Raw genomic sequence first — 15,458 nt, forward strand, 5'->3', positions numbered from 1 at the left:
ATGTTATAAATAAAGAACACACTGGCTAATAATAATAAAATGGCATATCAGTCAGGTATATGTATAACTGCCTCTCACTGTTGAGGCTGCTGCTATTTTGGTTCTTTTTCCATGACGTCATGACAGTTAAAGGTATATTCAGGGTTCATGTTGAAGCTCAATCGACAGCATTTGTGGCATGTTGATTACCACAAAAACAATTTTGACTCATCTCTACTTTTCTTAAAAAAAAAAAACAAACAAAAAAAAGTTACAATGAGGAACTTACAATAGAAGTGAATGGGGCCAGTTCTTGGAGAGTTTAAAGGCAGAAATATGAAGCATATAATTTTATAAAAGCACTTACATTAATTTTTCTATTGAAACAAGTATTATTTGAGCTGTAAAGTTGCTTAAATCATAATTTTTACAGTCATTTTGGGGTTTTAGGGTTTGTTGATATAACATCATCATGGCAACGTAGTTGAAAAATTGGCTATAACTTTACACAGAAAAGGTTAGGAAGCGATTTTATCTCACTAAAATCATGTTAACATGCATATTGTTTATGTCTTGTGGTTATTCTTTTGAAACAGTGAGTATTTTATTGTTTACTAATTGGCCCCATTCAATTCCATTGTAAGTGCCTTACTGGAACCCAGATTTATGCTTTTTTTTTAAAGAAAAGGAGGAGCAGGTCAAAATTAATTTTTGTAGTAATCAATATTAAACCAAATGCTGTCAATTGATCTTAACTTGTAATGAATCCGGAAAATTCCTTTAAGTCATAGCTTTCATAGAAATCCAAGTTCACAACTTGTAATTATTGACCTTATAAAACTTGAGTTCTACGAAGACGTGAATGGTTTTTACAAGTCCGAATCTCGTAATATCGGAAATTCCAACATGACTTGAACGCAGCATTAGGCCACATCCACACTCGTTTGTTTTAATTCGAAAACATTGTTTTCAGTTTATTAACGTCATTGTTTTCCAAAGTATGCGTTGGAGAGTAGTTTCAAAATGCTCTTTTTTCGGTGGAGAAAAACACAATTTTAGCGTGGACAAAATTAATGAGTTTTCAACCTAAAACTTATTAGTGTGGACATGACCGTAATGTAACAGCATTAAGATGCTTTACAGTTTGTATTACTCCGCTTGTCTAAAACCGAAGTCACTCAATATTAACTTCTTGTTTATACAGCTGTTGTATAAAAGCAATACCACACAACCCTATGATATTGCTTAATTATAGAACATGATCAATTTAACAACTTCTCTAGTTTAAAGTGATATCAAATGCCACAAAACCCATTAGCCTATAATTAATATCACAATGATGCTTCTTTTCTCTAGAAATACTACATATTCTATACAACTACTTGTGCCAAAAAGTTATTCAAAGTTTTTCGCTTTAAACTTTTCCATGTGCATTAATTTGAATGCAAAATAAATAATCTCATTAATATAAAAAAAATAAACAATATTTTAAGATTGATCCACCCATCCCTACCCCACATAATTGAACACATAATGTCCCTCACCCTCCCACTGCCTCTTCGCCCACCTCTGTCCTTTCACTCCAGTCACGTGGCGGCCCTTTAACAATCTATTTCATTTACTTGCATAACGGCGTGTGGAAGGCGCCTTATCTGACACATGGCTGTGAAGCATCGGGGGCCGTATTTAAAGCCAGTGTGACCAGCCACAGAGCTGTAGGATCGAAAGGGGCCCCTTAGTCACCTGTGCTGTCATCTCTGATAGACGGGGGGCTGCAGGCATCTACATGTTTCTGAAGCTTTATTAGGCTTGGTCAGCTAACCTCAGTGAAACTGACAGGGTGTGCAGGTGCGGCAAGAGCAGTGGTCAGGACTTTAACGTTGGAATGCGCATCTGGAGAGGGGCCACAATTTATCATTATGACTCATGGAGAGGGTTAGATAGCACCTATCTGTCTGTAGTGTGTGTGTGGACATAAAGAGCTTATCTTGGTTATTGATGCGCATGGTGTGTCTCTCCTACTTTTACTAGAGTGTGTGTTTGCCTGCCTCAACCACTTGATGGACTGGGCTACTTGAAAGAATTCCAGCGAGGGATATAATTCAGAACGAGGGCCTCAATGCGACCCATCTAGTGCTTTATTTGTACATATAACAACAGCTATTTTCAATGAGTCAACAGTTGTTTACTGTCGTATGTAGCAGTGTCAGAAATGTACTTTTTTTATTATATAGTTAGTTCAAATAAATAAACATTTAATCGTCATTTACTCCATATTGTTCCATGGCTTGCTTTCTTCTGTGTAACACAGTATGTTAGGCATAACGTTAGCCTCAGTCACCATTCACTTTCATGTATGCAAAAAAGATACAAAGGAAGTGAATGGTGACTGAGGCTAACATTCTGTCTGAAATCTCCTTTTGTGTTTCACACAAGAAAGAAAGTAATTTGTGAGTAAACAATTGCAAAATGTATATATTTTGGGTGAAGTGTCCCTTTAAATTTAGCTCTGGCTTTGAGCTGAAAGCTCTTAATAGAAAGGCTTTCAATCATTATTGGTGTTGAAAATTAATTTATTTGTTATGGTGTGGCTTCAACAATGGGCCTTTCTGGCTTTTTTAGAAATTAAAAGTCAGTCACATGAGGCAAGCGTAAAGCATTTCATATTACAGATTAACTCAAGAGATATTATACAACCTGGGTCATTGCCATTTATATTTGATAGATTTTTCTGCCTTATTGCACCCCTGCATGTGGTACGTTTCTTTTTGTTTAACTTGTTCATCTTAGCGTTGTAGTGCACATTTGTCTTTTGTACACTAGCGTAACATCATTTTCCAGACCTTATCCAACATTCAGTAAATTTACCAGAGCACTCAACAAATTAAGATTTGTAAGAAACAAATACAGTTCTTTGGATAGTTTCTAATGAATATTAGATTATATTATTGCATCAGAACAATCAATCACAGCCACTGTGGCACTCCGCTAATGACGAGAGAACAGAGGAAGCATTAGAGCAGCCTTCCCGCCATTTCCATGCACATTTGTCCCCTGTACAATTTGTTTCGTCCCAGAGGAGGGTGAATTGGGGGAGATACATCAGGCAGTGTCAGGCTCAATGAGACATGGCCTTGAGGAGAACAAGGTCCCTGTGAGCTAGCCCACCTCAGCTCCAGAGGCATCTTCTGAAGTGTGATACTGCGGTTAAATGCAGAAGCCTGTACATTGGTACATAACCCACACTGAATCTTTGCCTGCAGATTGCAAACAAGATTTCTTAAGAATATGAACAGCCATCATGAGGAAACTGAGGAAGTTCAACCTGCCACAGGCACTGCTGATACAGTTTTACTCAGCGGTCATTGAGTCTGTCCTCTGCACTTCAGTAACTGTCTGGTTTGGTTCAGCTACGAAATCGGTTATCAGAAGACTACACAGGGCAGTTTGGACTGCTGAGAGGATTATTGGTTGCCCCTGCCCTCCCTTCAAAAACTGTACACTTCCAGATTGAGGAAAAGGGCTGGAAAAATCACTCTGGACTCCACTCACCCAGCCCACTACCTTTCTGAATTGTTGCCATCTGGCCAGCGCTACAGAGCACTGAGCACCAGAACCGTCAGGCACAGGAACAGGAACAGGCTATCCATCTCATGAGCAGTTAAAACTGACCCATTGAGCAATATTTATGTGCAATACACAGCTTAGTCTATTTATGTTTATCCAAAATACCCTACCTCTTCTGCCATACATTCCCTTACATCTGTATATAACAGATTTGTATTTGTATCTGTACATACAGTACATATATATATACAGTACTGTGCAAAAGTCACTACATAAGTGGTTTCACAAAAACATTATCTTAAGATAGTTATGTATATCTTCAGCTTTAGTGTGTCAATAGGAAATATAAATCTATAAGACTCCCAAACATTACTTTTGTAAATAGAATAGATTAGAATAGAAGAACAGGGAGCCCTACAACAGATGGCATGGCCCCCACAGAGCCCCCTACTGAACAAAGTCAGTCTGGGATTAAATGAAGAGACAGAAGCAATTGAGACAGACTAAATAGATAGAAGAACTGTGGCAAATTCTCCAAGAATCTTGAAACATCCTATCTGCCAACAAAAAAGAAAAACTGTATCCAGGTGTACCTAGGAGAATTGGTGCTGTTTTGAAGGCAAAGGTGGTAACATCGAATATTGATTTAGCTTGTTTTATGTTTACTGGACTTTGCATGACATTAATTGATAAATGAAAACTATTTATGCCATTATTTTTGAAGACATCCTTACTATGCAACATGTTTCACCAGTGCTCATGTTTCACCAGTTCACAAGACTTTTGCACAGTACTGTATATATATATATATTTTGCCTTATTGTGTATTTCTATATATACTTATATGTATATGTATTTGAAGGAGTTTTGAATATACAGTATGTTGTTCCAAGAGATTAAGAGGTTAACTTTAATTATGAATTACATTTACCAATAAGAGTGTAATATTCATTAACTTAGCCTGATCTGATAAATGACAGTGTAAATATCAGTGGTATGTGGAGACTGACCATTCATTAAAGACGTCTAAGGTACTAAACAAGTCTTAAAAGTACAGTAGAAATAAAAAACAAAACTTTAATTCTTTTTTATTCTAAGGGTTAGAGCAAGGGTGAAAAATGGTCATGTAAAATGAAATTACAACTTCTGTAAAACAATGCAACAAAATATACTGGCATATTAATTGTAAAATGTGATTACAAAATTCAGTTACATTGTAGTACTCTCAGCTCCATTTAAAACATTACCAAAATGAAATCTATTCCACAAATTATCTAATTTCCCTAACAATGACGAATAATGCGAAAATAGTGTCACCCTGTATCCCAGTATGCATTGCTCAATATCCGTCATTTATGCATGATCTCATGAAAATTATGTGACTGTGGCGATTTTTTGCTAAATTATATTACGTGGTCCATTATATATATCGTGAAATGTCCACTGAGTAGCGCTAAAAGTGAAACAGGTTAATGTTTTATTGGGTTTAAAATGAGCAAAGCATCCTACCCTAAACCTTAAACCTAAACCTAATTGATACTGTCAAAAAAAGCAAATGTGACATGAAAAATGCAATTGCTGAAGCAACCATGTAATTTTGTGGTGCTACTATGACACTTTCGGCTAATGTGTCGACTTGTGAACTCTTTCAGGACTCGTTCTCTGGTACTTTGCATCGCAAGTGTAATGCTCTAACAGTTGAGCTACCCCGCAATTAGATTGCACTTGATCAAGCTTGTAAATGTAGACTGTTTATGTAAGGTAAATGTTAAAATGTATATAGTGTATGTACATGCACTATAGTAAAAGTGTGTGGATGTCAATAGATAGTACTGTGCGAGGAACAGGGAGAAAAGTAAGTGTTAATGAACTGATAATCTGCAGTGTGAAAGGGAATAAAAGTTATTGTTGTTTTTTTAGTTACATAGTGTTTATTTCACCAGGAAACTGTCGTGATATGTACAATGAGCCACATAAAAATAATTTTGCAAAAATTTTGCAGTGACTTCTCTGTCACTGATACTCATGTGTTGCTGCCGGCTCACTCTAGTGCTCAAGGAACAATGTTTTTGACTTGTATGTGAAGGTAACTTGAAGTAATTAATTAAGATAGAATTCAATAATTCTAACAATAAAAATAATGAATCAGCTGGCTGGTTTACAGTCGGAGGGATGAATGGGGGGTGGGGGGTCATGTACATGAACATTCAAGAATGGCACGTGAATACTTACATAAATATCTGCACTATAAAATCCATCCTGGTAAACAACACTGGAAAGATGCAAACACACACACACACAGAGACAAACAAAAAACAAACAAAAACATTAATATTAGTGCATGTTCCCATGCACGCAATACCAACCCCATATCTAGACAGGGTTAGTGGAACAGGATAAGAAATACACACACACTAAATAAGAGTGAAAAAAGGGCCTCTACAAGCACTCATCTTTTTTTTAAACTTTCTTACTTCATTATTTAGTCATTAGCAAGTTAGAGCAAGAATGATGGGAAAGAGAACTGTTATCTCCAGATAATATATGAAAAAAGAATCACAGATTCTCTAGAAATAAACATTAAATATATTCATTCTTTAAAACACAAAGATATAAAGGTTGATGGCAAAAAGAAAAACTTCAGCGCAACAAAACACAAAGTCTACACTGACTGATTATGTTGGCAATAGTGCGAACTTACTGATGTGATTTCTACATAAAAAATGTTCACATACCTTTTGCACATCTAATTGTATTTACATAACAATGTTTTATTGTCATGTTTTAGTGTATTTGCTATGAATCTACCCTTTTGCCAATTTACATATGACACTAGACAGTGGCAACTAGTATGTGGCCCCTGATACCTCCAAGATATCTAAACATTTCAAAACAAACTCCATCCACACATTACACACAGAAAATCAGGACCAAAACATTTTTGAATCATCATTTTACTGCTCAGAGTTGAACAAATCCTTCTGCATTCAGTTGTTTGAGAGGATTTACATAATGTTACATTACAAAAAAGAAATGCTTAAGGCCATCGACCATGACAGAAAGACATGACAGTTCACTGTCATCATAACTTGCAGGATGCACCTTACCAGGCACAGGCTTAATGCTGCATTGCTTTGTGAAGTGAGGTAGAGATGCATGCATGTTACAACAGCTCAGTGAGGGGGGCAAGGGTTGGTTGTCAAAAGAAAGGACTAAAGGTGAACTTGTGTGTATCTGTGTATGAATGTGTTAGGAGGAGCTCCTACTCACCCTCCATAGGCTGGGATGTGTGGGGGAGGAGCGGCTGCCCGAAACGTATTGTAGACGGTACGACCTCTTCCTCGTAAGTGTGCTCCTCTGTATGCCGCCGCTGCCGCCGCCGTGGCTGCTGGGTATGGGAAGCCTGGCACTGTGGGGAAAACATATACAATAGCATGAGAAACCACCACCAAGTAAATGAGAATAGATACAAGTGCAATTGTTTCATTGTATTTTTTATGTTCATTACATCTTATAAAATGATAGTGAATGGTGACTGAGACTTTCAGTCTGTAACATTCAGCAAAAAGAACTCCCTTTGTGTTCCATGGTACAGAGAAAGTCATAAGGGTTTGGAAGAACATTTCATTTTCGGGTGATCTATCCCTTTAAAGGTACAACAGCAAAAACAGCTTGTTTAATTTAATGAAAACGTAATAAAATAATAAATAATTAATGCAGTATGGTTTTTGTTCACTTCCTGAAACTTCACTAATGCTTTTCCCCACTTCCTGTAGCTTAAATTGGCATATATAAATGATTAGGGGGTACACGACTCGACTGCACATCCTAGCACAGAAACTAATGTTGAGCAGTGCACTCTTATGCGGGACACATGTCCTGGGAATAAAAAAGCGGGAGTGGATTTATTGTATGGAGAATGGGGACTTCACCTGCAAGTGGTGAGCCAAGTGTGGGAGAGATGGCGTATTTCTTTGCGTCACCTGACAACGCTCTATCAATGTCATCTGAACCAGTGTCAAAAGCGAAACCACACGAGGGAGACCCAGCATGTGCATGATAAAGACTGAATGGCAGCCAGAGAAAATAATAGTTTTGAGATTTAAAATATCAGCAAATGAAGCTTCAGCATTCAGTTTGGTTTGTATCTGTATGTATAGTGTCTGACAATGCATTGGCAATGCACAATTAAGATTTCTTGCCAATAAAGCTTGATATGAATTGAATCTGCCCATTTGATCCTTGTTATTAAAAAAGCCATTGGAAAACGCTAGAAGATTTTGCCAATCTTTTAATTACAGCATGCCCACTGATTTTATGGCATGTAAATATATACTTGTATCAACGATGTATACCAGTCTTTTTTATTTTTTTATTTCACTCTATTCTCAAAAAACTGAACATTTTAACCTGTACGTGTTTACATATTAAAATATACGATGACTGTTGATGACCAATTTCTTGCAAGTTCTTTGAGACAACTTGTAAAGTAAATGTATTTATGATTATATTTTAAGGTTTGTTTTAATGTACAATGTACCATGATTACTCACGATTAATATAGAAAACCTCTAAGTGTCAAAGAGAGGGTGAAAAATGGTCATGCAAATCTAAATTATGAATATTTTTGGTGCAAGAAAACTTGATTAACATTATACATGAAAAACATAAAATGCTATAAAATTGCAGAATATGACCCCTTTAAACACCAATATACTGCCATATTAACTGTAATTGCACAAGTCTGGAGCTGTGAATAATGGTGCCCCACCCACCTTGATATACACTTGCAATTAGCCAAAAAACTCTAACAATGAGTAATCTCCAAACTATGGGATGCATAAAGACCTCTGAGGCTTGGTGAAAACAAAAAGCTTTATATTGTTGTTAAATGATCATTAAGTTTAATAGGGCGTCGGTGGTGAAAATGACTTTTAAGAGGCTTTATATGAAATGGTTGAGAGATAGAAGATAATTCATTCTTTAACGTTACAGGTTTTGCTAAATGAGAGAATAGAAGAATAGAACATCTAATAGAAGTGCTGTATCTTTCATTTGGCTGATAAAAAAAAATTATGATTTAAAGAAGGGGCTTGCATTATGTAGAAAGGTGAAAAAGAGTGTTCCATCTGACTCTTTGTCACCTTGGATATGTCTAGCTCTCAGGGAATAATATATAACAAACGTTATATAGTCTTTTTATATAGCAGACTGAAATCCAGGTAAATCAACACTAGATTCTACACTCAAATATTTGTTATATTTATGAAAGAAGACATAACTTTAAGTGTCATTGTTTTGCCTCAATAAACAGTGTTTTATTATATACAAGTTATTACTTTATCAGCATTGAGAAGATTAAAACATTAAAGGTGATGGGTAATTTGTTCAATGTTAATATATTTCTCTTATTCCAGCTTAATATGCAGACACAGTAAGTAAGCCATTTGTAAGATGATTTCCCTGAAAAGTGTAAACACTTCAGCTCTGTGTCAGCATTAAAACATTTATCTGTTTTTCTAAGCATCCTGTCCAGCTCGACACAGCAATATTTGCTCAACCAATGGTGTAAGTCTGGGATGAGGCTACATATTTTTGTCCAACCAATGCAATGCAGCGTTAGTGCTACAGAAAATACATACTACAGATTTAAATATATACATATTTTTTAGATTAACAATAAAAATCTTACTACATAATACTATTTAACTACTCAATTTTAAATGTTTAAGTAAAAGGCCAGGACACCAAGGTTCAGTCATTTACTTTTCAAATCTTTATGGTTTAGTAGGAGAATAAACAACGAAGATCAGATCTTGCATGAATCATTAAAATGCGACATTAATGCAGCAGTTAAAAAGAAGGCCAGTGAAGAATCATTAGTCACATATAGTAAATTCCTTCCTTCTCCGATTCCAGGCAGCCCATCTGACATCCATGTTTGAAATATGCTGCGTACATGTTTGCATATTTGCAATAGCTTCACTTTGATGTGTAGAATGTGTCCCGAGGAAAATAAATATGAGATGTATTTAGCCTGAATATTTACAGAATAAACAACTTAGACTATGCACTTTCATTTAGAACAATGAAGGGTGTAGGGCTGGATGAAAATGGTGAGAGAGCGAGTGAGCTGCAGTAAATGCGGCTGAATGAGAAATGAGAGCGTGCAGCAAGAGAGAACTCCAGGGGGATGCACAGGAGAGCTAGTCCATTTTATTGCTTTGAGAGCGATTACAGTGAAGCAGATGCTCTGGCCGACGGGAGGTTGCCTCTGCATCAAAGCCATAAAAGTGTACAACTGCTTTGTAGCGCAATAATTTCTCTCATTGGCTTTTGTGTGGGAAGTGTTTTTGGGGGGGTTGGGGCAGAGCTCATGTTTCATAAACATTACAGGAGGTTTGGCTGCCCTATGCATCTCGCTCTGCAACCTTACACAGTGCTGCAAAATGTCGAGACACTTTAAAGAATGCATATACATATAAACAAGACCTGCTCTGAGATTTGAGATATCTCAGCTTTCAGATAATAAAAAAATGCATTGTGTATTGTGTGAGTTTTATAGTGCAGCTTGTGATACACAGTAAAAAACTCATTTGCTATGTAGATGCTATATACTTCTATTTCTATTTTATATTCTTTCTTTAAACGAGACATATGCTGCCTTCAAGAGCACCTGTGAAGCTCCTACTTTCAAGTTGGGCAGCTGTTATTACGACTTGCCTTTCATTTACTGTAAGTTGGACATGAAATACAGTATAGTATAAGCCATCACTTTTACATAACCTAGGCTACTGTATATGATTTATTTATGTGCGGTATCTAACAAATAATTAAACTGCATAGGACACACCCAGTCTTAGCTTGTTTAAACTGGTCTCCCAGCCTGGCCAAGGTCAACTTAATTAGTTAAAACTGGTCTGTTGGCTAGTTTTAAAGAGGTTTTGGGCACTTTTAAGTTGGTCAGGCTGGGAGACCAGTTCAAACCAGCTAAGACCATTTTGGCCAGGCTTGTTTAAGCTGGCCTCCCAGCCTGACCAAGGTGGTCTTAGCTGGTTTAAACTGGTCTCTCAGTCTGGCCAGCTGAAAAGTGCCAAAAACCAATCTAAAACCAATCTGGGAGACCAGCTAAGACCAGCAAATCAGCTTAGGTTTTTTTTTTTTTTTCTAAGCAAGGATGTTAAGGAAATACTGCATTAAAATAAAAATAAAAAAATTCATAAATCCATTTACTACCATTATATTTACACTTCATTCCAACGTCACAACTCTATGTCACTCCAAGAATTCATAGTTCCCCATTGGTATATACGACATTGCATGGTCATTCATGTGCATAAAACTCATAGTTACAATATTTCCAAGTCCACCTGAAGGCTGCAGTACATTTGCAGTTCTTTCTTTAAAAAGCTTTAAACACAGTGTAGCTACAGGCACTCTTCACACACACAATACCCTGCCAGCTCTCCCAACTAGTGCCTTTGTAATCCTAATGTATTTAATCTTATAGTAAGGACTCTTTTGAAACATGTTTACTGAAAGACTCTTAATGAATGTACATTTTTAATCACCTCTGTACACATGTCAGGGTCATTTTGCATTGTTTCCTCCCACAATGCAATATCAAACATTGCAGTACAACACAGAAGCAGCAACCAAAGTACTTTCATTCCTCTTTATAACTCTCCCCCCTTCCGCAAAAAGCCGCTTGTTGTCTTCAACGATAGCCTATCTGCACAAATTAATTCCATTTTGCCGGTGCCTTTTAGAAAATTCCTGAATTCCTTTCCTGTGCTCCGTTAATTGCATGTCACTTTTCAAACTTATCATTCCGTATTTGGAAGTTCAAAAAGCCCAGAAATGTTGAAAGCGCTGGAGGCGCCTGCTCTCTCTTTCTTTCTCGTTCAGTCAGGACTCAATCACAGAGAGAGCAAGGACAGTGATGTCATCCTAAAACACTGAAACATTAGCGTTGCAAAACTGTCAGTCGATACAAATGACCCTCTAAATCAGTACGGCCAAACATATTCCATTTCAGTTCATATGGTTCATACTCGCTCAGCCAAAATGAGTGTGTTTCTTGGGATCTTGGGATGCTGGGCATAGAGAAGTCGCCCCTTCCTCTCCTCTCACTTAAGGAAATGAGTTTGCTAATTTGTGATTAATTTTTTCTTTGCCAATGAGCACTAAATTGAGAAATGTACTTTAATAAATGAACAAGTGAGGCTTTACAGTGCAAAGTGAGCTCATGTTGTGTGGTCACAGAAGCATGTGCTATTCTGAGAAGTGAGAATGTTTATATGTGCATTTTGCTTTGAGTGTAAACAGTTTTAATATTTTGAAACATTATGAGGTAAAATTAAAGGAGCAATATGTAATATATTTACTGTACTAAAGCATAAAATTATCATAATATGTTATCAGAGATTTAGGAAACATGCTAAGTTGAAATACTGGCTTCTCCAAAAACAATTCTACAGCCAGTATATTCTTCTTTGAAATGTCCTTGTGCTGATAATATGATTTTTAACCTTTTCATGAGTAGGGTCTAAATTCCTCTGCAGTGCCCCCTGGAGTGAGTTATTTTATACTGTATATAATATGGTATACATGTGAACAAATGGGTTATGTCTGCTATATTTTTTATTTTATTTATTTATTTAGTTTTTATAGCTGTAAAAAACAAATGAACAAATAATATCAGCAGTCCGGTTTGCCTATGCACTGTTTGACATCTCAGACATTGTGTGTGTGTGTGTGTGTGTGTGTGTGTGTGTGACAAGCACTAATGTAAACAGACTTGGCTGTGTGCATCGGATAATCATGCCTGATCAGCATGTTTTCACTGTGAGTATACAAGTTTTAAACTATTATCATGGTGCTTTTATTATAATGTATTATATGCCTGAAAAGACTGTTTGAGTTGCTGTTTGTGTGAATGAAAACCGCATCTGCACCTAATAAGTAGACGTGGCTATGTGCTTGGGAAGATTGCGTTTAGATATGATGGCTGTGCATTTACAAGCTGTGACTGCTATGGTGGTACTTTGGTGAAATTCTGGCTGTTTGTTACATAAAATAAACATATTATGTGCTTGAAAAGACTCATTGAGTAGCTATTTATTTGACGAATGACAACTGCTGCTAAAGTAAACAAATGGCAGCACGCATGGGAGGAAGATCGCATTTGATGTATTGACTGTGCATATAAGAGCTGTAAACTTTTTATCGTGGTATTTTGGTGATGAGTTGGATGCATGTATATAAAATAAACTTATTCTATGGTTTAAAAGACTGTATGAGTAACTGTTTGAGCGAATATAAATCACAGACAATTGACCAGCACAGTCTGTTTTGGCGCGAAAGCCGATTTGAATCTGGCAGCTTGTAACATAACTGGCTATTGCAGAAACACATACAGGTGCATCTCAATAAATTAGAATGTTGTGGAAAAGTTCATTTATTTCAGTAATTCAACTCAAATTGTGAAACTCGTGTATTAAATAAATTCAGTGCACACAGACTGAAGTAGTTTAAGTCTTTGGTTCTTTTAATTGTGATGATTTTGGCTCACATTTAACAAAAACCCACCAATTCACTATCTCAAAAAATTAGAATACATCATAAGACCAATAAAAAAAAACATTTTTAGTGAATTGTTGGCCTTCTGGAAAGTATGTTCATTTACCGTATATGTACTCAATACTTGGTAGGGGCTCCTTTTGCTTTAATTACTTCCACAATTCGGTGTGGCATGGAGGTGATCAGTTTGTGGCACTGCTGAGGTGGTATGGAAGCCCAGGTTTCTTTGACAGTGGGCTTCAGCTCATCTGCATTTTTTGGTCTCTTGTTTCTCATTTTCCTCTTGACAATACCCCATAGATTCTCTATGGGGTTCAGGTCTGGTGAGTTTGCTGGCCAGTCAAGCACACCAACACCATGGTCATTTAACCAACTTTTGGTGCTTTTGGCAGTGTGGGCAGGTGCCAAATCCTGCTGGAAAATGAAATCAGCATCTTTAAAAAGCTGGTCAGCAGAAGGAAGCCTGAAGTGCTCCAAAATTTCTTGGTAAACAGGTGCAGTGACTTTGGTTTTCAAAAAACACAATGGACCAACACCAGCAGATGACATTGCACCCCAAATCATCACAGACTGTGGAAACTTAACACTGGACTTCAAGCAACTTGGGCTATGAGCTTCTCCACCCTTCCTCCAGACTCTAGGACCTTGGTTTCTAAATGAAATACAAAACTTGCTCTCATCTGAAAAGAGGACTTTGGAACACTGGGCAACAGTCCAGTTCTTCTTCTCCTTAGCCCAGGTAAGACGCCTCTGACGTTGTCTGTGGTTCAGGAGTGGCTTAACAAGAGGAATACGACAACTGTAGCCAAATTCCTTGACATGTCTGTGTGTGGTGGCTTGACCCCAGCCTCAGTCCATTCCTTGTGAAGTTCACCCAAATTCTTGAATCGATTTTGTTTGACAATCATAAGGCTGCGGTTCTCTCGGTTGGTTGTGCATCTTTTTCTTCCACACTTTTTCCTTCCACTCAACTTTCTGTTAACATGCTTGGATACAGCACTCTGTGAACAGCCAGCTTCTTTGGCAATGAATGTTTGTGGCTTACCCTCCATGTGAAGGGTGTCAATGATTGTCTTCTGGACAACTGTCAGATCAGCAGTCTTCCCCATGATTGTGTAGCCTAGTGAACCAAACTGAGAGACCATTTTGAAGGCTCAGGAAACCTTTGTAGGTGTTTTGATTTGATTAGCTGATTGGCATGTCACCATATTCTAATTTTTTGAGATAGTGAATTGGTGGGTTTTTGTTAAATGTGAGCCAAAATCATCACAATTAAAAGAACCAAAGACTTAAACTACTTCAGTCTGTGTGCATTGAATTTATTTAATACACGAGTTTCACAATTTGAGTTAAATTACTGAAATAAATGAACTTTTCCATGACATTCTAATTTATTGAGATGCACCTGTATATGTGATGCTACTCTGCAGGGCCCAGTTGTTAACCGTCACATATGTGTGATGTAACATATGAAAGGGTTAATAAAAACTGTATTAAATTAGAAAAATTAGAAACAGAAGCATTTCTTCAGACTTTTAATCCCCACTGTATGTGTTATCAGACAGTGTAGCAGCCAATAATGTAATAACTACCGTTAATGTAATAACTGCCCATAACGTAATACATTTTCCATTCTTAATGTAATAAAAGTCAATAATGTAATACAATTTCTGAACCAATAACATAATAACTTTTTGCCCATAATGTAATAAGTTCTTACATTATTGGCTGGCTATTATATTATTGGCTGGGTTCATAAAAAAAAATAAAAAAAGACAAATTGTAATAAAATGTATTACATTATTGGCAGTTACTACATTAATGGTAGTTATTACATTATTGGCTGCTACAGACAGCATGCATGACTTTTTAAAAATAATTGCTAGAATTTGACCTTGTGCATGTGCGAACACATTTGCTAAAAAAAAGAAGCAAGAGGAAAAGAAAGAGGGTGTGCATGTGTGCATCTAGGGTGAAGAGCCTTAGATTTCCTGTGGTCAGAGGTGGTCTGCATTTGCATAATCTCTGGGCATAAATTGCTGAAAGTCTAATTTTCAAACATCCGCCAAATCTCCGCCAGGCGTAACTCTTAATCAGAGATCAGCCCAGCAGACATGCGAGGTCTGGCACATTGGCCATCCCTCAGCCTTCCCCTGATAGCATTCGTTCCCCTCAGTCAGAGCGCTGTTAATGAACATCAAAGCTATCTTAAATCAACAGTCTGCCATAGGTTCAAGTGGTGACTGGTGAGGCTTGTTCAGAAACAAATTTCACGTTACAAGTCAGCTCATCTCATGATTCAAAGATGCTCCTTTTCCATCTCAGACTTG

The 15,458-nt window shown here is 37.0% G+C and overlaps 1 protein-coding gene across 9 annotated transcripts in view; it reads right to left on the reverse strand.

The window, feature by feature from the left end:
* The window catches only part of LOC127452044 (RNA binding protein fox-1 homolog 1-like), a 408,281-nt gene that overhangs the window by 22,276 nt on the left and 370,547 nt on the right, over window positions 1–15,458 (reverse strand). For all 9 annotated transcript variants that reach the window (XM_051717187.1, XM_051717189.1, XM_051717184.1 and 6 more), the window contains 2 exons: window positions 6,817–6,955; window positions 5,779–5,818 (listed from right to left, as the gene is read on the reverse strand). In XM_051717187.1, coding sequence (XP_051573147.1) covers window positions 5,779–5,818; window positions 6,817–6,955 — 179 coding nt within the window. The remainder of the gene's footprint in view (window positions 1–5,778; window positions 5,819–6,816; window positions 6,956–15,458) is intronic.

Source organism: Myxocyprinus asiaticus, chromosome 14, assembly GCF_019703515.2.
Source record: "Myxocyprinus asiaticus isolate MX2 ecotype Aquarium Trade chromosome 14, UBuf_Myxa_2, whole genome shotgun sequence".
Lineage (NCBI taxonomy): Eukaryota > Metazoa > Chordata > Actinopteri > Cypriniformes > Catostomidae > Myxocyprinus > Myxocyprinus asiaticus.